Genomic DNA, 25,650 nt, shown 5'->3' on the forward strand with positions numbered 1-25,650 from the left:
CTACTACATTAATTATGATATTGCTATGATTTATTCCCAAGTTTTGCATTTTGATTCTCCTTGAAAATTTATGCCATCTGATAAGCAGTAACCTCTTTCCCCTCCTACACCTCCTACCCATTCCTCAAATCTGTTCTTTCTACCCAATGGATGTCTGCAGGAAACGGGTACAGAAACACAAAGTCATAAGCAGCTGCATTGTCTTATAAGCATTAATAATTAAAGAACAAGCAAACACCACCTAAAGCTCCAACATTTATTGTGTCAATGTTAAGCACACTTTTTAAAAGACAACATAGAATGTATAGAAACAAGGGGTTGGGGGACTCATGCTCATTTCCACAATACGGGTAATTAGGTTGGCTGGTTTCAAAAGGGCCAGGACGCTGCTCGGGACAGCGATGGTCCAGGGGCCCTCGGTAATGGGACTGATTCACTGTTCCAATGTGGGTCTGTTTTTTTGTTTTTACTTTTTATTAAAAAATATAAATAAAATGGCACTGCAGGCCCGGGCAGGGAGGACTCTGCAGGACTCTGTCTTCGCACAACGGCTTCTTGGAGGCTACTGTCAGAAAACATCACAAACTAGCAGGATGACAGACCACGCAGATGTCGGCTGGGCGGCACGCGTCCACCCCGCCCCTGGGGGCTTCAAATTTTCTCAGAACTTAAGGGCTCTCGAGCTTCCATCCGAAAACTGCCACACATCTTGAGCTCTCTGGGTACTACGCCGAATGGGGGTGTGTGAAGAACCTAGAAAGAGGTTGGAGACAGAGGAGGGGAAAAAAAAAAGTACAGGTGTGACTTGGCCCAGTGATTTTCTGTTCTCTAACTAGCTCTTTAAAACTATAACTTAAATCCACCACAGGTTGAGCCACTGGCATCTTAAACATGATTTCAAACTCAGTCCCCTCCCCCACCACATCTCTGACCTCTCTGAGTGCCTTTCCCATGCCTCCCTCCCTGCCTTCCCCACCAGGGACCCAGACCCGCTACCCGCTTGTATGATAGTCCTAATAAACTCGGGACACACCTGGAAGGAAACACTTTCCCTTATGACTGAGAAAACTGAGTAGGAAACAGTCCTTTGGTTGAGGAGAACAGGGGAGGGAGGGGGGGAAGGGGACATTTCCTTAAAATAATAATAAAATTATAAAGAAACAGAAACTCAAAATTGATGTAAAAGCAGCACAACGAAAACATGAAATGTCATCAAGTTCAACGTCAAAGCAGCCAACGATTTACAAGAGGCGAACAAATCTCTGAAGAGAAAACCAGAACCCAAAATAGTTGCTCCCAAATTGCACCAAAAACTGCCTGTAGTTTCTTTCAAACATGCAGTTTTCTTTTCCTTTTTTTTTTCTTTTTGGTAAGGGGGAAAGGCAATGGTGAAGGGAAGAAGGGAGTGGTTATTTTCCTCCGGGGTTCCTCCCTTGCTGTGTACATTGACTTGAAGCAGCAGAACTGGGAGTCCGGATGTGCCGAGGAAGAGGGCTACCACTGTGGCATTCCAGGGCTCGTTGCCATGGCGACCTGAAGCCTGGGCCTGGGGCCTCCTCTCCCCCGACTTGGCGCCGCAGGAGGCCCAGGGTCTGGAGCTCAGCTGCTCTCCTGAATTCCCCCAGCGCAGTGGAGACCCGGACTGAGGGGCCTCCTGTGTCCAGGTGGGCTGATACCCCCATCGAACCCCTTTGTCCGACCTGCTACCAGTACTGAAAACCCTAACAGACAAAATACAGCATGGACATGTACCACGCTCACCATTATTGAAAAGCACAGCCCCCTATGGGTTTGGGGGTGGGGGGGGGTGGGTCCTGCGTTAGAAGATTGACTTTGGGGAAATCGTTTAATTTGCCTTTTCTGCTGAATCACAGGGACCTGATATGCGCTCCCTTTAAGTAGTCTTTGCCACTTTTACAGAAAGGAAAAACAGTATTTGGATCGACCACTGGAATTGTGTGTTCAGGCAAGTTTAGGTTCTTAAGCACAATGACCCACGTGAACTGAACTGGTCTCCTTTCCTGTTTGCAAGGGAGGAATTAATCGCATCCCATGACCATAGATGACACTGGGAAACAGAGAGAGAGAGAGAAACAGACCCATCCCCCTAAAGGCTGATTCACTGGCCATGTGTTTTACTAAATAAAACAGAGGGCTAATGGGATAACAAGATGACAGTAAGCAAAAGTGCACACCCAACAACCCATGTCTACCATTTGCAGCTACAGCAGCCCTGAAATAACTGTACATAATCCCAATTCTGGCTATGTGTCCTGATGTCCATTTCTCTAAACATGGGTTCATTTATTCTTAATTGGAAAAGCTGCAGGGCCTTAAGAGACACTTAGGAAAATTTGCTAAGTGCCTTGTGCCTTTTTTAAAAGTTAACAGTCTTTTAAAGGACATTTTTCCAAGCAGGTTTAAAGAACACTGCCAATCCCATCCTCACACTGGCAAAATTCCCACATTTCTTTCTTTTTCTTTTTCTTTTCTTTTTTTTTTTTTAATGGGAAGTTGTCTGAAAAAGAAAAGAGAATGGGATGGGTACATTCTTGAACACACCAGGCCCGGGGACGATGGAGCAACAGAATCATAATGAAGAACACACGACTACAACACAGTCATAAGAAATCATGTTTGTGTGTGCGTACAGAGGGCAAAAGAAGCTTTAAAAAAAAAAAAAGAAAAGAAAACTCCGTATTTCCTCCCTCACGCTCTGAGCTGAAAGTGTTCAAAAGCAGGACAGGATGGGGCCTGAGGCTCCTCAACTCCTTTTCAGGAAAGCCTGAAATATCCCAGTTTACAAACTTTCAACAAACTTTTAGTGTCTGTGAATAAACCACCTCATTTCCTTATTTCTCCAAATGAAATGATATCTAACCCCCACTGCCGCTTCCTTTCAAATTCTCACTTCAAGCATTATGAACATACACAGTACGTACTTATTACATATACAAAAATGGTATTTAAATAAACAGTCCTATCACAGAATGCCCTGGGAAAAACTCAACGACTTCACACTTCCTGCCATGGCTGGTACAAATGAAGAACCAAGTGTTCTGAGCCACCTTTAAAATGTATTGGCTTCAGTCCTTTTGTAGGTCCTAAACAAAGAGAGGGTAGGAAATGGTCTCGGGATAGAGGTAATCCATGCACTGGGAGGGTTTCTAAGTTAAAATCTGTGCGAAGTAGTATTTGCGGTACTCCTGTTTATTAAGTTGTTCTCCAAAGGAAGACAAAAGGGAGCACTTAAGCATTAAGAGTTCAGGTATGTAGAGAACATTCCATCAACACATCGGGGGTTTCACATAAACTGGAGAACTATGAAAAATGTTAACATCCTTAGTATTTCCTCATTTTTAAAAAATCGGGAATTTATCCTCTGTTGGAAATGTTTTTTTGTTATTTTGCATTAATGTTTTCAATTTTGGGGTCCCGGATACAGATGTCATTTTTAAGTTATATTCCTGTTGCCTAGGTTTTCAGACTCCTATTGTTCACTCAGCTTCAGAAGTTAGATTTTATAAGAGGGCTTCACTAAGCCAGGAGACTAAGTACCCTGAAGAACGTGTCTCCCAATAAATTTATTTAACTTTGGGACCATGTAAATCAAACATAATCTGTGATTTATCACCAGATGTTTGCACCCCTCCCCATTTCCCATTTGATTGAAGAAATTTGAACATACAAGTAAGTATACAGTATCCACCATTAATTCTGTCTGTCAGGATGCAAAACCCAATTATGCTAAGAGCATCATATACTGAAAAATTAAAACGAACACCGTATATAAAACCTGCACAGCTGCACTCATGGCTCCTAATAAAAGAGTAATAGGGACACACAGCGGTTTTATGGACATTTAATATGGTGAAGCAGAAGTCATCACATCTAAAACTGGCATGGCCCTGGGGAATATTTCTATCCTGACTAGTATTGTGGATTCAGTTGTGAAGTAACCTAATTCAAAACACAAAAATCGCCTCTCAGTTCACTTCCAATTACCAAGTCCTGCAAGATACGTCCATCTCTATCTATCCCAGCCCCTATTCCCAGCCCCAGACAGATCTTCTCTTCCGGGGTTCCTCTCTGCCTCCACTCCTTAATTCCCACCCAAACTGGCTTTAAAAAAATACACCTCCTTTCTGTGCATTTTAGAAGGATAAAACTATTCTTGCCTCAGATCAAAGGCATTACATGAAAAGGCCACCTCACAGGCACCAGGGCATAAGAACTGAGCAACAAAAATGCTACCACAAGAAGACAACAGAACAGCTTTTGTTTTGGTTTTTACAAAAAGAAGAACAACGTTGTATCCATTCATCTACACTGGGAACAGGGAGACAGGATCAGAGAAGTCTGTGCTTTAATAAAGCAAATAGATGCTGCAGGTTGCAGTATTTGTAAAACTGACAACACAGATTTCTAAGGAGAGCTTTTTTTTTTTTTTTTTAAATTTTAAATAAGGGACCTAACCTGCTTTCCAAAGACTATGTTTCAATCCATAAATCTGTTGGTTGGGCAAATGATCACTGAAGGTACTTCCCCTCTCATTTGCTATCAGCCAGGAACACAATATAAAAACACCTAAAAGATCTGTCCCATCTTTGGTCCCTAGGACCTCAGAATCACAAGGCAAACACCATCAATCTCGGGAAATCAGTGGCTGATTCCACAGATTAGCCACATCTGGCTAAACTACTGTTTACTTCTCTCTCTCTCTCTCTGTCTTGTTAACCTGATGCTTTTGTTTCTGGACTTTTATGGGGGGGAAGTGAGGTTATTTTTGGTATGAATTAAGACTCATATGGAAACGAAAGAGCTGATTTAAAAAAAAAAAAAGCTTTTTTACATTATGTTCTAAGATAGGGCAGGGAAGGGAGAATAGAAAAAGAACTTTCAGACAACAAGAACAGCAAAAAATCCAAAAGAAATAAAAGTTTAAGATGCTATTACCAGTAAATTTTTCATTTATATCTGAATGAATTATTGTTAAGTGATGAAGGGAAAGTTTTTAACATCAGACTGAAAACACTTTCCATTTCTTGAAAATTATTCTAGAACTATAAAATCTAAAAACTATTTCCATGTTTTGAGACATGTCTATTTTAATATAGTAAGCACTTTATGTTCCTTTAGGGTATAATACACGCATCAAAATGCCCATAGAAATAATCCTGAAAAAGACTGACTGGCCTTCTCTTAAAACCTGTTATTTTCTTGAAAGTAATTTACAGAGTGTGTCAAATGAGGACACAAGAAGCTTACATTGTGTACTTTAATTTTTTTTATTTTTTTCAATAAAGGGACAAAATGGGTGTATGAACAGGTTAATGCAGACAACTGCCAAAAAAACACAGACAGTGGTTTTTCCAATAGAACTTAACAAAGACCAGAAACAAATACAATAAAAAGCCAGGTTGTAATGACCTTTGGTCATCCAAATAAAAAAAAATAAAAACAAAGAAAAATAAAAGATCAAATTAAGTGCCTCTGTTTTGAACAGGGCACGTAAGCAATAATAAATAGTGACTCCCATAGTAAAAGATAAAATTTCAAGTTACGACAAACAGCTTTCATTACAGGAATAGAAAAGGCCAATAACAAAATATTCTGCATTGCCATTTACAAAAAAGTATTGACTAAAGCGGGCTTTCTCTTTAATATGCTTTGCATATGAAATTCTTTCCAATCTAAATATAAAGCACCATTTAGTTTTTGGCAATGAAAAAAACTGCAAAACATTGTTTTTGTTTTTTTTTTCCTTTTTTTTTTTCTTTCTTTCTTTTACTGCATATGAAGGTAAGATGCTGGAATGTAGGGTGATAGAAGGAAAGGGACAAAAAGCACACTACATAACAAACCAACGTTATTAGCTTGCAGTACTGCATACAGTATGGCAGCAGGAAAAAGGAACAAAAAAGGATATGTACAACCCCTATGACAGCCATCCGTGTGACATTCTAGCAGGCTCCCCCAAACCGCCATTATATGGCTTCTCATCTGTACAATGTCACACTTTTTTGTTTGTCTCTTCTTCTTTTTTTTTTTTTTGAAGCATACAAATAATTTGCACTATATTATCCTGCCAAATTAAAAAAATATACTGTGGCAGCCTGTCTTTTTTTTTTTTTTCCACTACCAAAAAAGGTACATTGATACCTTTTAAGAGAACAAGCAACAGTTAAAAATACAAGCTTCAATATAAATACTATAGTGCCTAACACTAGATGAACATTTAATTCAAATACCATTCTAGAAATACAGAAAAAAGACCATAAATGTGTTTTAGCATAGGAATCAACATGAGTGTGCATTTTCCTATATTTAAGTACTATATAATCTTAAACCTTTCCCCAATGTATGTTTTTTTACAACCTGAAGAGCGGTGTGTATCCAAGGCATAGAATTTCCACTACCATTTTTAAATGGATAACAAGTCTTGTAACACCACCAAGACAATGGAACCCTAAAATGCAGTTCCCCCCTAAACATAATGAAGTGTTTTTTAAAAAAATTTTTTCTTAACATTTATATTTAAAAAAGTTTTGTACAAAAAAATCCTTGCACTGTAGAAGCGAAAGCAATCATTCATTTCTATGTTAAGTGTATTCTGTTTTCCATTCACAGCGCTTGCAATGTTGAGTCCGAGTAAGTAAGCTCATTAGTCAAGTAAATGGCTGGCAAAGGTTTTTTTTAGTTTTTTTTTTTTAAAATGCTCATCAATGAGATTGTGTTCAATTTTTTTTTTCAGCATTCTTGCAACTTTTCCCTTAAGTATAGACCTGTAAACTGGGAAAATTGTACAGTGCACTTAATTGTCCTATCTGAGCAGGTTTATTTTATACTCAACCTCTGTATCTCTGATTAGAGAAAAGATACAGATATTACAGGCAGAGTCAAGTGCTATTTGAACACCAACTGGGGCAGATGCTAGCTTAATAAAAAAGAAAAAATTAAAAAAATAAAATAAAAACAATGAATCCTCTTCCATGTTAACACAAATAGCACACAGTGTATGGAAAAGAAATGAAGTACAACTTTTAGGGAGCACAGACATATATACTGCTACTCTTAAAATTCTTTCTCTTCTTTTTTAAGAATGTCACATTTAAACACAAGTCTTAAGAATTCATAGTTAATCATCATTGTATCAATATTAGCTTATACACCTGTTCTAGTTTAAAATGGCAAATAGTACCACATTGTGCTAAAAGATCACATATTTTTTTTTCCTGTTACCCTCTGTCAAACCTTATCGTCAGTCTCTTGTTTTTAATATGGTCTACAAGGTCTTAAAGTTTATCGTTTGATTGTCCCTTTGACAACCAAATAGATCTGGATCTATTTCTTTCGGTGCCAGAATTTTCTTAAACAGACATTATTTAAAACAAGTTATCTTCATAAAATGAATTCCTTACTAATGCATTTAATTGTATTCCAGGGCTTTTGCACGTTGCACATTCAATCTAATCATTTAAAAAAAATAAAACTTTGGGCAAAACAGCCCATTTCTTTTAAGCTCTCACCAGGAGCAAAATAGCATTTATACTGGTATAATCAGTTTTGCTTATAAGATTAAACTAAAGGGAGAATGATGATTAACTAGGACATAATGGGTCATATTTTTAGGTAGCCATTGTTGTGAGAAATACAATATAGAATTATATTCTAGGTCCTAAGGTTTCTTACCTCACCCAATGCTGAATTAAGCTACAAGTTTATAACAAGTAGAAAGAACCATCAACGTGGTTTTCATAGATCCAAGGCACTCTTATTTTAAAACCAAATGATAGGATAAACTTGTTTTGTTTTTCTGTTAATTTGTCAATTCAAGGCCTTTTTTTTTCCCTTTCCAATTGATACATTTAACCCTTTAGAGACAGACATTTAGCTCATAGAGATTTCGTTTCAGTGCTGTCCATTCTGTCTGTAGAGGGTTAACCCAAAGACTGTTTTTCCTCCTCACGTTATAAAATAAAACTGTACATGATATGTATTACAGAATGTATGCAGCATGGTCTTTTTCTCTCTCTCTCTCTCTTTTTCTCTCAGAACGGAACTGGAAACAGCAACATGTTTGCTCAGCAACGAATCGGGGACAATTTAAAATAGCCATAACATACCATACATGCTGTCTAAGTTAAAAAAAAAAAAAACATACACAACATGTAAATTATTGCACAAGAGAAAGGCTCAAAGTTTGCGTAAAATGCAATAGTATTGCCCCATACAGATCATGCATTCAAACGGTGAGAACATAAAGGAAAAAAAGAAAAAGAAAAAAGAAAAAGAAAAAAAAAACAGGTGTGCTGGTGACAAGCACTCTCATATTCTTAGCTTCCGTTACTTCTGTTTGTTTGTTTGTTTAATCACATGGGACTAGAAAAAAATCCTACGGGGGAGTGGGGCTGGAGGGCGATGGGGGAGGGGTGGTGAAAAAAGGAAGTGTCAGGTGGGAGTGAGGGAGGGGTATTAATATACCTCTATTCAGTTTTTATATCATTATTCAACACTCGATCACTGTGCCATTTTTTCATGTGTTTCTCCAGGGTACTGTACACGCTAAAAGGCATCTTACAAATTTCACATTTGTAAACGTCCTTCCCCACCTGGCCATGCGTTTTCATGTGCCTGGTGAGCTTGCTACTCTGGGCACAGGCATAGTTGCACAGCTCGCATTTATAAGGCCTTTCGCCCGTGTGGCTTCTCCTGTGGACAGTGAGATTGCTACAGTTCTTGAAGACTTTCCCACAGTACTCACAAGTGTCGCTGCGTCTGCCCTCTTTTGAGCTGGGCCTGCCCGGGCCCGGACCACTAATATGGGGCGTGCTCCCTCCACTTCCCGTGCCGCTGCGCCCCGAGATCCCTCCGTCCAGCTCCCCGGGCGGCGTGGAGAAGCGCAAGCTCCCGTTCTCCGAGGAGTGCTCTGACGAGGAGGCGAAAGGCGATTGTCTGGAGTCTCCGAAGCTAAGGAAGGGATCTTTGAGCTGCCTGGAGGCCGCGTAGCCAGCGAGCCACTGCGAGTACACGTTCTCCGTGTTGGGCATCGCGGCCGGGGGCAAGTCGAACTCCTTCTCGAGCTTGATGCGCTTGGAGAAGGGGCTCAGCGAGCTGGGGCTGCCCAGCAGCAGCTTTTTGGACAGGCCCCCCGAGGCCGACTCGCCCGGGGAGCAGCCGCGGCCGTTAACAGTGCCATCGTCTATGCGGTCCGACTCGCCGGCCACCGAGTCTTCGTCGCAAGTGTCCCTGTGGCCCTCGGCCTCGGCCAGGTGGCCGCGCTTATGTTTCTCGCCCAGGACCTGGTGGAAGGCCTCGCTGAAGTGCTGCATGGAGCTGAGCACCATGCCCTGCATGACATCAGGCAGGGCGCGGCCCTCGTCGCCCACGCCCACCACCGCGCCCCGCGAGCTGTTCTCGTGGTGGCGCGCCGCCTCCAGGCTCAGCCCGAAGCCGTAGTCCACCCTCTCGCTCTCCGTCAGCTCCTCCTCCTCCTCTTCCTCCTCTTCTTCCTCTTCTTCATCGTCCTCCTCTTCCTCCTCATCCCCATTCTCCGGGATCAGGTTGGGGTCGTTCTCGCTCTTGAACTTGGCCACCACAGACTTGAGCGCGCTGCTGGCGCTGCCCACCAGGTCGCTGGTGCCGGGTTCCGGGGAGCTGGCGGTGGAGAGGCCGTCGTCGGACTTGACCGTCATAGGGGACGACTTGTGCATGTGCGTCTTCATGTGGCGCTTCAGCTTGCTGGCCTGCGTGCACGCGTGGTCGCACAGGTTGCACTTGTAGGGCTTCTCGCCCGTGTGGCTGCGCCGGTGCACCACGAGGTTGCTCTGAAATTTGAACGTCTTGCCGCAGAACTCGCATGACTTGGACTTGACCGGGGGCTGGGAGGGAGGAGGGGCGGATTGCAGAGGAGGGAGGGGGGGCGTCGCCAGGAAGGGCGGCTTGCTACCTGGCTGGAATGGTTGCAGTAACCTTTGCATAGGGCTGGGCCGGCCTGGGGACAGCGGTGGGCTAGACGTGTTCCCTGCCAGCTCTCTAAGTCTCCTAGAGAAATCCATGGCGGGAGGCTCCATAGCCATTGGATTCAACCGCAGCACCCTGTCAAAGGCACTCGGGTGATGGGTGGCCAGGGCCATCTCTTCCGCCCCCAGGCGCTCTATGCGGTGGGGGTCCAAGTGATGTCTCGGTGGTGGACTAAACAGGGGGGGAGTGGGTGGAAAGCGCCCTTCGGCCAGGCCGGAAGCCTCTCTCGATACTGATCCTGGTATTCTTAGCAGGTTAAAGGGGTTATTGTCTGCAATATGAATCCCATGGAGAGGTGGCTGGGAAGGACATTCTGCACCTAGTCCTGAAGGGATACCAACCCGCGGGGTCAGGGGACTTCCGTGTTCGCTTTCTAAGTAGATTCTTAATCCATGAGTGTTCTGTGCGTGTTGCAAGAGAAACCATGCACTGGTGAATGGCTGTTTGCAAGTTGTACATGTGTAGCTGCTGGGCTCATCTTTACCTGCAAAATAATACAACACCAACATCAATGTTTCATCACAGAGGAGTGCATTAGCAATTGCTTCTTTATGTTTCACCTCCAGCCTTCCCTGCCCCCAGCCCTCAACCCGAAAGGCCTAAGCCCTCACTGACCTATTCTTCTGCGAGCCTACATTGGTGCCTGGCACATCTGGTGACTGAGGCCCAATAAATATTTGTCCAATCAATCTTTCTGCCATTTCATTCAGTTCTAAGAATTTTAAATCCAATCTCCAAATCAGAAGAATCTGGACCAATTCAAGCTTGGGAATGAGGATCCCTACATTCTAGGGAATCTCAGCAAACATCTGAGCTTTCCAGTCCTTTGCCAGCTGTGGTTTGGGGCAAGCTACTTCATCTCTGTGACTCCGTTTCCTCATTTGTTAAAGGAGGCACTTGGACAAGGTGACCTAAGGGAAACTTCCCTGCTTCCTAAATCCCATCATTCTATTCTCCCCTGGGTGGCAGGTGAACTTTCTAAAGAGGCAATCATTTCATAGAGATATCAAAAAAGAGAAGGTCAACTCATTACAATTCTCTGTGGGCCTAGAGATGCTTTTAATCTTAGCCGGAAACACACTAATTGTTGATATTGTTAAAAATGAGAAGATACGCATAAAGTAATTCCGTGGAAGAGAGGCTAGCGACATTCTCACCTCCCAGCCTGCGTGAGGATCAGTGAGTCCCAGTTCTGGTTCCACAACTCCCTACAGGGACTCCCCTTTTTATCTCAAGGGACAGTGCAAAAATCTCAAAAGAGAAATTTAATTCGGATTTAACCAACAGGCTGGATCACATCTTTAAGAATTGTCCCCCAGTCAAACAAATGCGAGTCTGGAGAAGTTAGGAGGAGTGGCTGGTGCCAACTTAAGCAGACACAGCATCCTAGTTGAAGAACAGTTAAAGCAGCCAGCACCATGACGGGCAGCAGGCTGAGAAATGCTACACTAGCCTCCTCCTCATTATTTTGAGAGGCTAACAACGTGAACCAAATTATACAACATCCTGCGCCCTCGGCTGAGCCTCAGCTCCAGTTGAGAAAGAAACAGAAAGATACAGTTCAGCTAGTCAACTCTTTGGCCAGTAGCCAAGCCGTCTGGAGAGGGGCCCTGCTTAAGTCACATTATTTCTCTCTCGCTGAAAAGAACCCGAGAGTGGTAAATGCCACTTTGGCAAAGAGGGGCCAGCTTGACTTCACAATCATTCATTTCTGGAGATAGCTAAATTTAAAAATATATATACACCAAGGGAGTAACTAACAGTTTACCAGTCAACGACAGCATTAAAAAGGGCACAAATGTTGGTGGCCAAAGGACAAGGATGAGAAAAATAGATAACTTCCCAGGGATTCCAAAAAAGGCGTGCGTAAAACACAAGCGAGGAATAAACTTGAGCCCGTCTTTTTTTTTTTTTTTTTTTTAAGATTTTATTTATTTATCTGACAGACAGAGATCATAAGTAGGCAGAGAGGCAGTCAGAGAGAGAGGAGGAAGCAGTGCGGGGCTCCATCCCAGGACCCTGGGATCATGACCCAGGACCCTGGGATCATGACCTGGGCAAAGGCAGAGGCTTTAATCCACTGAGCCACCTAGGCACCCTGAGCCAGTCTTTTAAAAGGGGGACTAGACGAATCGCTTAAGGCCCCCAGCTAGTATGTGTCAGTAACTTTTTTTTTAAAGCAAAAAATCCACCATGAAGCTAAAGAGTGGGAATAAGAAAATTAATCAGTTATGATTCCTCCATTTAGCAAGTCAGAAAGAAAAGCTGGCAGGGTCTTCTCAGGAGCCCCAAACACTTGCATTCCAAAACAAGCCAGCCCTGCTCAAGCACTTGTCTGAATAATGGACTCCCTGCCCTGACCTTGTAATTTACTTTACAATGCATTTATAATCTCACTCAATATATCCCACTCCTGGGTAAATCTCTTTAACAAGATTAGATGATAAGATACCAAAATTAGGTTTCCAACATTTGCCTAATGTGGAGGGAGAAAAAAAAAGGCAGAAAGATTTTGAAAGAAAACGCTGACATTAGTATCACATTATCTGCCTATTTTTGTTTGCCTCCTCTCTTCAAAGGGAAATAAAAAGCATCATTGAGAGTATTTTCATAAATTTTTTGTTGTTGTTGAACAATGACTTGGGTCCTAAATAGGCAGGAAAAAACCGATCTGGTTCCAACTAACGTGACCCTCTGTGGCTTTCTCCTTTGCCTCCCTAGGACTTTGTGTTATTATCATACATTTGGCCTGACAATCCGAACTGGATAAGTAAAAAGGAGATTTGTCAGCTGGAACAAGTCCTTAACACTTTCATCACTCCAAATGCCTTAAAATCATATCTTAGATTATAATATTCGATTGAAACTCAGGATTGGACCCATGATTAGCAATGCCAGTTTCCGCACACACCATGAACGGGGAAGGCCACTGGTGAGTGCCGAAAGGTATCTGGCACAGCTCCAAGGATCTCACCTGCACCCTCCCCAAAAGGCTTAAAGGGGAATCATCTGTTTGATTTTGCTCTCTGAACTTCCTAAAATTTTGCTTTTGGAGCCAGTGATATGCTCATGCTCCAGTATGTTCACACCATACTGTTACCCTCTCTTCTCATACATCAGGTCAGAGAAGATGGCATTTCATCTTATAATGAGCATACAACATACAGTTTTCACTATCGCGTTGTAGTATTCCTATCAACTAGATATTCTAGATTGTGAGGGCAGCTAGTGTAATCATAATGTCAATGAGAAGGGCTGTTACGAATGAGACTAAAGATTACCTCAAAAGAGCTGCTTTGAAACTGGTAATTATTACCAGCCCACTAATAGCAAATGATGCATTACAGTTTCACCATATAATCTGTGTTTCACTCAGCTCACACCAGTGCACCATATTATATTACGGTGCTCACAGATTCTCAATTCCTAAACTGCAGTCATCAATAAATGTGTTACTTGCCATAATTTGTGAAATTACTTTGTTCATAACATCTTTGATGGTTTAGAAAGACCAGAATTGATTTCCTGCGTGGCAAAATTAGGACTACATTGATTTATTGACGTGTAAAATATAATAATATTCTTCATTTACTCTGACGAAAATCAACTTCTCAATTTGAGAGCCTCATTGGGCATTCACGGGGATTGTTTTGATTTAGAGCAATAAGTGGAGACCTGGCCCCCAGCGCAGGAACTCCAGGCAGCAAACAGTTAAAATCGGCTATTAGCTCACCTACCAGCTGTTATTTTATTTCATTTTACTATATAGGAAGGAGTAACCCCATTTTTAGTTTGCCACCAATGCTAAAGAGACCTGTGATCTCAGCCTCAGGATTTAGAAGAACAAGGTCGGACACCAGGGCTCAGAACCAGTCATTTCTTTGGCCCTTAGGTTTCCTATCTGTAAAATGAGCATAAAAACAGTACCTGACAGAACTATGAGGCTTAGATGACAGATGCTTATAAAAGCCACATGTAAACTACCTGGACCAAGGTGAACATGAGTTTTCCTTACTCCCAGCCTTGATGAGTTCCCTAGCATGATGACCGACCAGGTCGCATGCCCAGAAGGGCTTCCAGAAGAAGGCTGGAATCCAGAATCCAGGCCTCACCTCAGGCCCAGCAGAGGCCTTGGCTAGAGGGCAGCAGGTGGGGGCCACATTAGGGCCCACGACTGTGCTCCACCAGCAGGGAAGCCACAAGGTAAGGGCTAAGTGCTCTGAAAGCCAAGGGGGCAGCTAGTTAAGGCAGCTGAGTGGCCTGGGGGTCAGCTTTGCTCCACAGCTTTCTGGAGTTCCACAACCCATCTCCATATACATTGTTTGGTCACTCCTAAAACTGGTCCTGCCAGCATGGGCACCAGCAATCTAGGCACCCTCCCTTTGCGGGAAGACGGGGAGAAGACAAGGGCTCTGTATCAGGCTCCTAGCTTGCACCCCTCGAACCCAACTCCCTGCCCTTAGGAGGGTCAGTGGAAGAGAGAGAGGATGGAACTGTTTCCCAGGCCATCAGCCAGTGGCCACTCAGCCCCACCCGCCTCTCCACCACCCCAGTCCCCTCTTTCCCCTTCCCTCCACGGGTGGTTCTGTTCCCACGGCCCAGTGCGGGGCCCCAGGCACCCCCAGCCAAACGAGGAGCGCTCTCCCCACCCAGTCAGCATGTAGGGACTCGAAACCATGAGTCCAACCCCCTAAACTCTACAGTCTGTGACCTAAGCCAGCCTTAGGCCCAGCCTGGTGTTGGGGAGGGGGTGGCAGAAGTGGTGTTTTAACCCCTCCACCGCCCAGCCCTCGGGACTGGAGGACTTGTGAAATTCACACAATGAGTCCTTGTTACCTAGGATTACCTAGGAGTTAACAAAACAAACAACTGGCTTCCAATTTGGTCTCAGGGCGCAAGCCCTGCCCTGCAGACACCATTCACTGGATGGTTAGGTCTACCTTACTTCTCCCACCGAATAACCAGGCCCCTCTCTAGCTGAACACCTGCAGCATCTTGTTCTTTTCTTTCCATGACACACTCCCCGTTTCCTTTCTTCTGTCTACAACAGGTTAGTTTTCACACACTTTCCAAGTAAAAATAACATTCCTTAACTAAAGATTAGATGCCACACTTCTTTTTTTCAGGAAGCTGCTTTCTTGTGTTCGGGGTAGAATCAAACCCCACCCCCATCTGACTTTGTAGCCATGCATGACTCATATCATTTGTTACTCCATAGAAAAGCAAACTGAATTACCTTTTAAAACAACATCTTTTCAAACACATTTTCACCAACATACAAATCTACATTTCAGAAAAATTTCCCCACCATAAAATTGGTTTGAACAAGTACATGGTATTAGTGGTAGTGATGTGGGTGACGGTGGACTCTGAATTTAAGCAACAAGGCTGTGCATTTGTCTCTAAAACTAGCAGAAAAATAAGTAGAAATTGCATATGTATGCACATATATAATGCACCATGTGGATATACAAATATACCATGCTTCAATACACATGGAAATGCACATATAACACACATGAGCACAGCTCTAAAGTAACTCTACATTGACTTCTTTTGGTTCTGGCCTCTGCTAACACGGACTCCATGGAATAAATTCCAAATCCTAAATGAGGCCATGCAAGCGAATGTCCAGCAATAAAATGGGGCCTGAACACACAGATGGTATATGGTCACCAGCAGTGGAGACAGCTAAGACCCTGGGGAGGCCACCTCCCTCGCCCTCCACCCCCCCTACCTCCCCCTACCCCCAGGGATGAACTGCTGTCAGTTCAGTCTCCAGTGAGGAAAGGGGAGGAGGAAAAAGGGAGGGGGTGTGGATTGGGGCGGGAGAGAGGGTACCAGTGAGTAATGGAATAATGCAGATGAGAATGCCAATCTGTTTTGAAAGTAACTCTTTTCAGTACTTAAAAAGTAAGGGTAATTTCCAGAAACTCTCAGCTTTATACACACGGACATTTGTAGAAGAAATAATGCTCAACTTACAAATACCCTGCGGGGCATATTCTGCACTCATCCCGGGCGTGGGGATTAGAGCTCCGTGTGCAGAACGAGGGGAGGACAGGCCCCTCCAGTGCAGAAGTTTATCTGTGAAAGAAACCCAAAATCAAGCACTAAAGCTACAAACCATGTGCATCGTAAACCACAGGATATCACATTTCAATTCCATTAAAATAGATTAACATCATTACAACAGCCTTGCAGATAGTTAACAGGCCCAAGGCCTGCATCAAACAAACAGCGATGAAGTTATTTCCACAATTTTGTTTTGTTTTTGATTTTGGTCTTTTTAGACAAAAGAAAAGGGGTTTGTTTTAATGGGGGGGGGGGGTTGGTCTTTGGTTCCTTTGCTTCTTATTGCTTGTTTATTGTCTTACAATAAGAGACATGTAAATAGCAAGGGGAAAATTGGTAATACTGGGGGTAGACTGCAAAAGGGAGGGGATTTATCTGCAAGGCTGGTTTACATGCATACATTTACTATAAAAGACAAGCCCAAACAAAAAACAATATGCAAGTAGGAAATAAGTGGATCTGTGAATCATTCCTTCTAGAATAGAGAGGCCCATTCTGTCTTCCCTGTCCCATTGCTCCCTCTTCCCAAGCTGTGCTTAGGACAGCGCCTTCAAAGACAGGGAAATCGTGGGCATTGTGGACTTGGTTGGGCAAGAATCTAGAATAGACTCTTCTCTAAAATCGCATCAATGGAATACCCCACATAGACACGGCTTCTTACAACACAAAGCAGTGGAGAATAAAGATTAGACTTCTGGGGTCCAAATAACTTTGGCCAAGTCCACATCTTGAGAGTAAGGAATCCTACTCTTACGTGACAAGGAGAGAACCAAGCACCCAGAAAAAGTGGCCCACCTTCTCCATTCTACTGCACTTGGTTGCTCTCTGGCGAGGAGAAACAACTTCTCACACTAATAAACATAAATCTAGCAGTAAATCAAGCATTTCTAGCACTGAGACTTTTGTGAGAAAAGAAATATTTGGTTTGTGCGACCTGGGGATTACATGGTTTATGTGGTAAGTTCCTAGTTTTTCCAAGTCCACCTTGAGCCAACCAAGCATGGAGAGGTCAACCTTGAGACAGAGTGTAGATCGATGGAGCAGGAGATACTCAGTGTGTTCTAGAGGCTGGGAGGTTGTGATGATTGGGGGAGGAGGGAGAGAAGAAAAACAGACTTTGATGGTGAGTAAACAGAGTATGTTTTCCATTAGCTTAATATTAAGAGCACTTAAAAGTGTTGTTGTTAGACTCTAGGATAGCAGGTCTCAAGTGTAAAATATATCCTGTTCTCCTTATAGAGATTCACGCTGCCAAGAACAGCCAGGGCAGTCAGCACAAGGCTCCCTTTCATGTGGAGCCCGGTGGGTAACAATGGCGTGGTGCTCGTGGAAGATCTTATACTCTGTTGTTACCAGGCCTGCAAAGGGGGGGCTGCTTTTGGAGACCATCTCCAGAGACATATCCTCCGCTCTAACTCCAAACAAAACAAATACCACAAAATGAACCCATGAAAAGTGCAAAGACTGGACTTAAAAAAAAAAAAAAAGTAAGTCTTCATTTGATCGTTTATATTATAAACAGGGTATTGAGAGTAGAGGGTAAAATTCACTGCAGATTTAGTCATTGTGTTTTTCAACAAGAAGTCTGAGAACCCATCTTTGCACTTGCTCTTGCCTTTAGCCATTTCCTAAATTTGCTCAGCATGAGACTAAGATGGAAATCCTTTCCTTAGGAGACCCACACAACTGAGGTAGCTCTGTGACCCTGGCAAAAATGCAGCATGGGACCTGGACCCCTGCCCGGGGACAGTCTGATTTCAAACTCTCTGCCACTTCCTCTGAGAAGAGCCTTGAGGTGCCTTGATAGGCCTCCAGCAAGAAATGGGAGGGCTCTTCGCCTAATCTAGGTCTGACCACTCACATTTACCTTTGGTTGGCAAACCTGTCTACAGATTCGTCAGCCCTGAGCAAGCTGAGCTTCTGGGGGCAGCAGCCTGGTCCACTCTTCCACAAGGCCAGGCCATGTGGCAAAGCAAGGGCTTGTCAAGGACAGAATCTGGGTATCTGGCACCACAACCCTGCTTTTGGCTTTTGAATTCTAAGAAACCTTCAAGATCCTCAAGTCTATGCCTTCATTTTACAGATGGGGAAACTGAGGCCTTGAGAAATTAAGTGGCTGGCCCACAGCTATGCTGACGGTTGAAGTGAAGATCGGAATCGTCTCCTGACTTCCCATCCTGTGCTTTTTGCTGGGATATCCATCCAGCTCTTCTCCGGGTTCCCACCCAAGAAGTGCCCGTGTGGGGGGCTCCCTTTCTCCTGACCCGTTAAGAGAAAGAATTTCTCCTAACAACGTCTTGGGAGAAAGTCCAACCCAAAGGTGCTCAGTGGGCCTTTTGAAGGTCCAAATAAACTGACTGAGCTTTAAAATTGGAAACCGACACCTGATCTGCCTCCTGAGCCTCTTAGCTTCCCATGCCCCCACCCCGCAACTCCCCCCACACACCCACCCCAACCCAGATCTCTCTGCTTTCACCCTCTACCACTGCTTCCCCTGCAGAATTAGCCAGCTAAAGAGAGACAAACTGTTTCTATCAGCTTAACAAGCTATTGACACTGCCTTTCGGAGAGACCCATCCTTGCATTTCTCTTTCTCCAGGAAGAGTGTCAAAACAAAGGCAGTGGGGAACCCCAGCTGACTCTGCAGCCTCTCCCACTGAACACATTCCCCTTGGTAAGTAGACGGCAGTTCTCACTGGAACTGAAAATGCTAAATTGTTAATCGCCTCCCTAGGGTTTAACTTTTTGCAATGACTTCAACATGTTTTAGGCAAAGTCTCACAATGAATGCTTCTAAGCATTGCACTCAATGAGCAGGTCTACCTGCCTGAGCCACCCCTGGCTGAAGGCCTTTGCTCTTCATTTTCCCCAGGGAGTGGTGGGCTAGAAAGTGGGCAGTCTGGCTATTCTCTCTTTCGTTTCCTTGGTGGCACTCTCAGGGCAGCAGTTCCAGACTGGAGGCCCAATATCAGCATTCCCTGGGAGCCCGTTGGAAATGCAAATTCTCAGGCCCACCTCAGACTCACTGAATAAACACCTGGGGGTGGGGGCCGGGCAGCAATCGATGTTGAACAACTCCTCCAGGTGATATGTGGGCACAGTTCCAGTTTAATCCTGCTGTCCTAGGACGAGGGAGGCATGGAAGCTGGAAGCATGTTCTTCTGGCAGAGAGCCAGAATGGCTACGAGACTATCGTCTCTTCTGTCTGGGACTCACCTCCTTTAGAACAGTCAAAAACAGAGCAAGCTTGGGATATAGCTAAGAATCCCTTCATGTGGAATCTCAGGGTCACCCTTCTTCAGTGCCAGGACAGAGAACAGATCCAAGCTTTCCATCCAACAGGGAATGCTCTTTGCACAAGACAACATCCAGACTGGTTTATGTCTGACAGATGGTGTCCTCACCACTTCCACCAAAGCTGAAATGTTTGAGAAAGCAGCTGTGGCACACAGCAGGGACAGAGTTAGGAGCTGGGCTGTTTCCTTGTCTGGACTCACACATGTAATGTGTTGCCCTCTTCCGGATCAGTCTTTTCAAATGCCTGTATGCTTCTGGCAAAAGGTGTGTTAACCTGTTCTGGTTCACAAAGTTCTCTAGAGACCCAGCATTTCCACTATGGCCTTGGAAATGCCTTATGCATTGTTAAGTTGCAATGTGTCTTTACGGCTGAATAAAAAATAATGAATCTTATTTTTCAGGTCTCATTAAAAATCTGCAGTAAATTGGGAATGGTTTTGATTTAATGCTTTACACTGGTCACTTTACATTTCTATATACAATGGGTACCAACTTTGGATGCAGAGCTCTCTCAGCCCTGTGGTATGTCCCTGGAATTTAAGGTCCTTAAATCAAGTTCTAGGTTTCCTCAAGAGCATCTCAAAGACTCCTTTATTATTGCCATGCTGTTTGTTTCTGAAATTAATCACTGGGTATGAAACGCAGCCACACTATAGTCTCCTCATCGACAAGTAATACTGCTGATCTACAAAGGAGCCCAAACAGCTAAGTACGAAGCATCATCTACAACATGCCTGATGACTTTCTGGTGGCCAAGCTTTATCAGGTATTAAACCCCCAGGCCTCTCTAGCGGTGTACATGGATGTATAGATATGTGATATTTACTATAATGTATACACATGTATATGTTTCCTTTCTTGGACGTATGTTTTGTTTTTCTTTTAAAGAGATTTTATTTATTTATTTGACAGAGAGAGACGGGCACAAGCAGGCGCAGTGGCAGGCAGGAGAAGGAGAAGCAGGCTCCCTACCAAGAAGACAGCCCAATGCCGGGCTCCATCCCAGGACCCTGGGATCAAGCCGAAGGCAGAAACTCAACTGACTGAGCCATCCAGGTATCTTTTAAACATACGTTTTTAGAAAACTTCTCTGTTTTTCCAACTAGGTAGGGCACAAAGGGAACAGAGTTGTCCACATGTAGAATGGGTTACCTTGGGAAGCTGTTACTTCCCATTCACTCTGGATATTGAAGAAAAGAATGACATGGGGCACCTGGGTGGTTCAGTGTGTTAAGCTTCTGCCCTCAGCTCAGGGAGTGATCCCAGGGTCTTGGGATTGAGTCCTGCATCAGGCTCCCTGCTCTTTGGGAAGCCTGCTTCTCCCTCTCACACTCTCCCTGCTTGTGTTTCCTCTCTCGCTGTCTCTCTCTGTCAAATAAATAAATAAAACCTTTTTTAAAAAAAAAAAAAAGAAAAGAAAAGAAAACGAAAAGAATGACAGCCCACCATGATGGGGAGGGAATCTCGATATTGGGTGATAGGCTGAAATAAAGGACCCTGACCCTCTGTTCCAGTTCCAAAATTCTCCAATCCCCTCTTCCCCCCGCCAACTTACCGACTACATTTAAAAATTCATCCTGAAAGTTTAGACAGATTGCTGAATGAACCAATTCCAGTTCTATCAATATTAGTGGATCCAAATAATAAAAGTAACAGTAGGGCCGCTAGTCTGGGACAGGGGCTTCTTTAACTGGAAAGCAAATCCACTAAACGTCTTTCTAGCTCTTGACCTTCCGTTTACAATCGATACCAGCTCCTCTCTGAGATTCTGTGACTTATCACAGTATTATAGAGCAAACATTAGCTATGTCGGTGTCTTGAGTCATGTCAGTCTAAACTGAAAATGTGCCAGGTTTATCATCGCTAACAGACTTCTTAATTAACCTTCTGATATTGTCAAAATTGCATTCCCTTTTGTTCTAGAAATGAGCATTTTCCACGAGCATTTTTTCCACCATTGCTTTTTTTAACGAGCTGAGGTTTTACCAAATTGTGATGCTCTCTAAAAAGTGTATCCTGTACAGGGGTGCCTGGGTGGGTCAGGGGGTTAAAGCCTCTGCCTTCTGCTCAGGTCACCATCCCAGGATCCTGGGATCGAGCCCCGCACTGGGTTCTCTGCTCTGTAGGGAGCCTGCTTCCTACTCTCTCTCTGCCTGCCTCTCTGCCTACTTGTGATCTCTGTCAAATAAATAAATAAAATCTTAAAAAAAAATGTATCCTGTACAAATGAAAGCAAGCAGGAATTCTAGAGATATCACACTGAACAGAATGTCTCTGCTGAAACTTACTCATGATCTCTCCGTTCCTTGATACTTCATCACTGACTTCATTTCATCAATTATACATGAAAAACTCTTCTTTTTTGACCAATTCTATACTCTTAGCTGAGCCCTGACTATCTAAAAACTAACTTCACCTTTTGAGTTCTTACCGTAGGAACTCACTGAACGAGGGGAGGAGAGATGCCACTTTCCATGCCCCTTTATCTATAAAAATGCAAAAAATGCGAGCTACCAATCTGTCGGGCCTAAACAAAATTTCTGCAGTCTGTGTCTTTAACATAAGCAAAGCATATAATTCAAAAAAGAAAAAAAAAAGAGCTTGCTTTTCTGAAGAATAACGAAACCAAAGACATTGTGCTCCATCTTTGTGTTGAAATGCAGATTTCCCACTAAAAGGCAAATCCTTCATTTCAAAAGGTTGAATAGGATGGTACTTAAAAAAAGAATTCCAGCTGGTTAAATTTAGGGTGTTGAAAAAAGTGCACTCCAATAATATTCTTTGGCTCTGGGCCCAAAGTATTTTCACTTGATTGTGAATTAGATAAATTTTTATTACACTTCAGGCTTTTGCCTTAGAATGGTGGAACTTATCAAGGAGACTGGAAGGGCAGCTATATAAAGACAAATTGTCTTAGGACTTTTTTCCCCCTTTGTTTAACTATGTACCTCACTGCGCAAAATGTGTCACCCAGGTTAATTCCATTCATTCATTCTTCCATGCATTCATTCAACAACTATTTACTGAGGGCCTGTGAGGCTCAAAGCAATGGGCCAACGTCTGCCGGTTAACACAAAGAAAACCCAGACACAGACTTCCCGAGGCAGCCTTCCACTAGTAGAGAAGATAAGGCCTGGACAGAAATCGCTCCACTCCCATGCAGAAAGTGTGTCATGAGAGAGCCACAGATAAACTGCTATAAAAATTCAAAGGAAGAGAAATTACTTCCACTTGAAAGGGAGGAGAGCGGCTTTCAGGCAGAGGTAACTTACGAACTGTACCTGGAGAGCCAAGAGGAAGGACCTTCTAGACAAAAGCAAAAGTAGGTATAGGGGCTCCGAGGAGCAAAGGCCAAGGTGTGCACAGAGCAAATGGGGGCCCAACAGGTAGTTACATTGAAATCAAAATATTGTACACCGATCCGTTGAGTTGACGACAGAGGATCTGCTCATCTAAATAAACTGAGGACTTCTACAAAGTCTTCAGCTTTGACAAGTTCATACTTCCAAATATCACCTTTTCTTCTTCTTCTTCTTCTTCTTTTTTTTTAAAGATTTTATTTATTTATTTATTTGAGAGAGAGACAGTGAGAGAGAGCATGAGTGAGGAGAAGGGCAGAGAGAGAAGCAGACTCCCTGTGGAGCTGGGAGCCTGATGCGGGACTCGATCCCGGGACTCCAGGATCATGACCTGAGCGGAAGGCAGTTGTCCAACCAACTGAGCCACCCAGTCATCCCTAAATATCACATTTTCTTAAAAGAAGCGACACAGCCCTGCGAACGCTTGTGAAACTCTTCACGGAAGTCCGCCTGTCCTGTTTTGTCCCCGCCCCCCACCTCCATTTTTCTCCCCTGATGAATGGTGGGTGGTCCACTGAGGCAGAATTCACTGTTTCATTTCTCTGAGTCAGACAAACAAGTGTTGATAGCCACGTTCTTCTTGGTGGTATTGCCTCCCTGGCTTAAATAATCTCTATCAGATGTATCATTGGCAGTTTAAGATGGGCTTGTACTTGCAAACACATTTTCAACAAATGACTGTGCAAGAAGTGTGGAGATTTTCATACCCTGCTTTGTCTCTTCAATCACCAACTTGACCTTCCCTCCAAATTTCCCCCTTTCTTCTCTTCAAAGCCACAGGGAAGGCCGGGTCCTTTCACACTCCCCCACCCCCTGCTCTGAGTCCTTCTTTGAGCATTTTGTTTGTCTGGGGTGGAGTGTCCGTGCATGTGTGCGCAGGCGTGCGTTTGCACAGGTAGTTTTGCTTTTACCTGGGGTCTTTCTCAGGTTATTTGGGAGAATAGGAGAACTACTTTTAAAGATGCCCAGGCCCATGAGCTGCACTGACCCTCACTCTCAGATTCTTCTCTTCCTTTAGGACGTCAGGGATTCGCTCCTCTGGAGAGGCTGCTGGCATGAAGTCAGGAATCCAGAGTCTTCGATCCCCACTCTGCCACTCACCAGCGGTGCATGACCTTGATAAATCCCTTCCCCTTTCTGACCCGAAGTGTTCTTGTCCTTAAAAAGAGCAGACTGGATCCGATGGAGGACTCCCTCCAGTTTCTCAGGCCAGTCAGTCTCTCTGAGACCAGATGTAGTAGAGGAGTTTGGGATGCAGTGAAGAGACCGTCTATGGGCCATCCTAAACACTGGCCAGGATGGGCTTGTGCCCCTCATGCCCATGCCCTTGTAGCAAGAACCTACACACTAGTGTGGGCTGGGTTCAGCTGCCAGCCTAATTCTTCGGCTCAGAAGGTAGGCCTGGTGGTGGATTTCAGCTTCCTGGGACACAATCTTGCCAGGCTCACCTGTCTACGCTTCAAGGAGGAAACCTAGGTGGGTCCAGAGCCAAAGAGACTGAAGGTCACAGAGAACCAGGAAAAAACTTTCCACAAACTCAGGCTAAATGTCAAGGGAAAAGGTCTCAGCTGTCCGTGCCAGACGGCCAGTGGCAAAGCTCGGCCTCATGCCAGAGCCTGGCACCCACAGCTCGCGAGGGCACACACAGAACTCTAGGAGAGCCAGAGTCCTCTCCCAGCCACCTCAAACCAGGGCAGCAAGGCCCCAGGGTCCAATGGTCCCTGCCTTCAACCAATGTGAAGGTTTCCTGGAAAGCCATGTGTAAAGTGAGTTTCTGTAAACGGAATCGCATTTGCTAACCAACATAATTTCAGAGATGTTTCATCACCCTTCCAGGCCCATCGAAAATTGGCAGGGCTTCTAACATTTTACCTTTTAAGTGCTTCTTCCTCCACCCCCTCCCCAACCTCTCTGTCAAGTAGTTAATGATCTGTAAATAAACACTTTAAATTCAGTGGGGGAGCTCACTATTTAAAGGAACCCTGTGGCGAAACCTTTTGAAAAGTTAACAATCTTTTCTGTAATGTGAAAAATCACCCTCTAATTTATCAGTTGCCATTGATGAGATTTTGTGGGTATTGGGCTTCCTTAAGGTGGGGCTCAGTGCAATACCTCTGTGGTGAGAAAGGGGCAGTGATCCAAGGAGCTGCCCTGAATTCCTTTCTGTCACCCAAACTGTCCAACTTCCCACAAATACACTCACAGACACCACTCATGCCCCCCCTACCCACAGGATAAATGAAGAAAAGGATGGAAAATCATGGTCCCAGACACCTGGATAGCCTTGAAAACCACACTTGAGTTTCTCCTGACTTCAGTATTAGGTGTCTGAGAAGGGTGGAATGAACACTTTGCACTGAAGGGAGGGAAAGGCATTTGGGCCAGGAAGATGGGTCCAATGAGACTGACCATTTGCTCAGCAAACGTTTAATTCTGATAACACCAGCCAGAGCAGAAGACTTGTCTATCAAAGCCGGCAGAACACGCAACTCCCAAATTACTCTAAAGAGGCCACCCCCAGCCTTTTTATCTGTGTCAGTTCACGACAAACATAATTTCTGCCTCCACACCACCATTTTCATCAGTCTCAAGAAAATACCAGAATAAACTTTAAAAAACCCTAAGCTTGGCATTTATAAAGAGACCCTTGATGTTTTCAGGTGTTCTTGGGTGCTGTGGAGGAGGAGGTCAACAGGCTGGGGCAGTGAGGTGCTGGAGAGATGAGGGAGGGCATAGGCATGGTTGACCACCCACGGAGCTGGAGAATTTTCTAGTCTTATCTTCCAGGGCTGATCTGTGCAGCCATTCAAGGGAACGGGGCCTTCTTAAGAAAGGATATCTTCCTTCTTCCCAAAGCATCCTCCTCACATTCTGGCCCTATGGTAATCTTGTGGGA

At 44.1% G+C, this 25,650-nt stretch overlaps 1 protein-coding gene across 9 annotated transcripts in view; it reads right to left on the minus strand.

Moving 5' to 3' along the window:
• Window positions 1-242: 242 nt before the first annotated feature.
• Window positions 243-25,650, minus strand: part of BCL11A (BAF chromatin remodeling complex subunit BCL11A) — a 102,941-nt gene continuing 77,533 nt past the window's right edge. For 3 of the 9 annotated variants that reach the window (XM_013051077.2, XM_013051076.2, XM_013051078.2), the window contains 2 exons: window positions 16,009-16,110; window positions 6,084-10,507 (listed from right to left, as the gene is read on the minus strand). In XM_013051077.2, the coding sequence (XP_012906531.1) occupies window positions 8,487-10,507; window positions 16,009-16,110 (2,123 nt within the window). In that variant the 3' untranslated portion in view covers window positions 6,084-8,486. Of the gene's footprint in view, window positions 754-6,083; window positions 10,508-16,008; window positions 16,111-25,650 lie in introns of those variants that run through there. The other 6 variants (XM_004742009.3, XM_045077871.1, XM_013051079.2 and 3 more) reach the window with 6 other exon arrangements.

This window comes from Mustela putorius, unplaced genomic scaffold (assembly GCF_011764305.1).
Source record: "Mustela putorius furo isolate JIRA1106 unplaced genomic scaffold, ASM1176430v1.1 tig00000224_pilon_pilon_pilon, whole genome shotgun sequence".
NCBI lineage: Eukaryota > Metazoa > Chordata > Mammalia > Carnivora > Mustelidae > Mustela > Mustela putorius.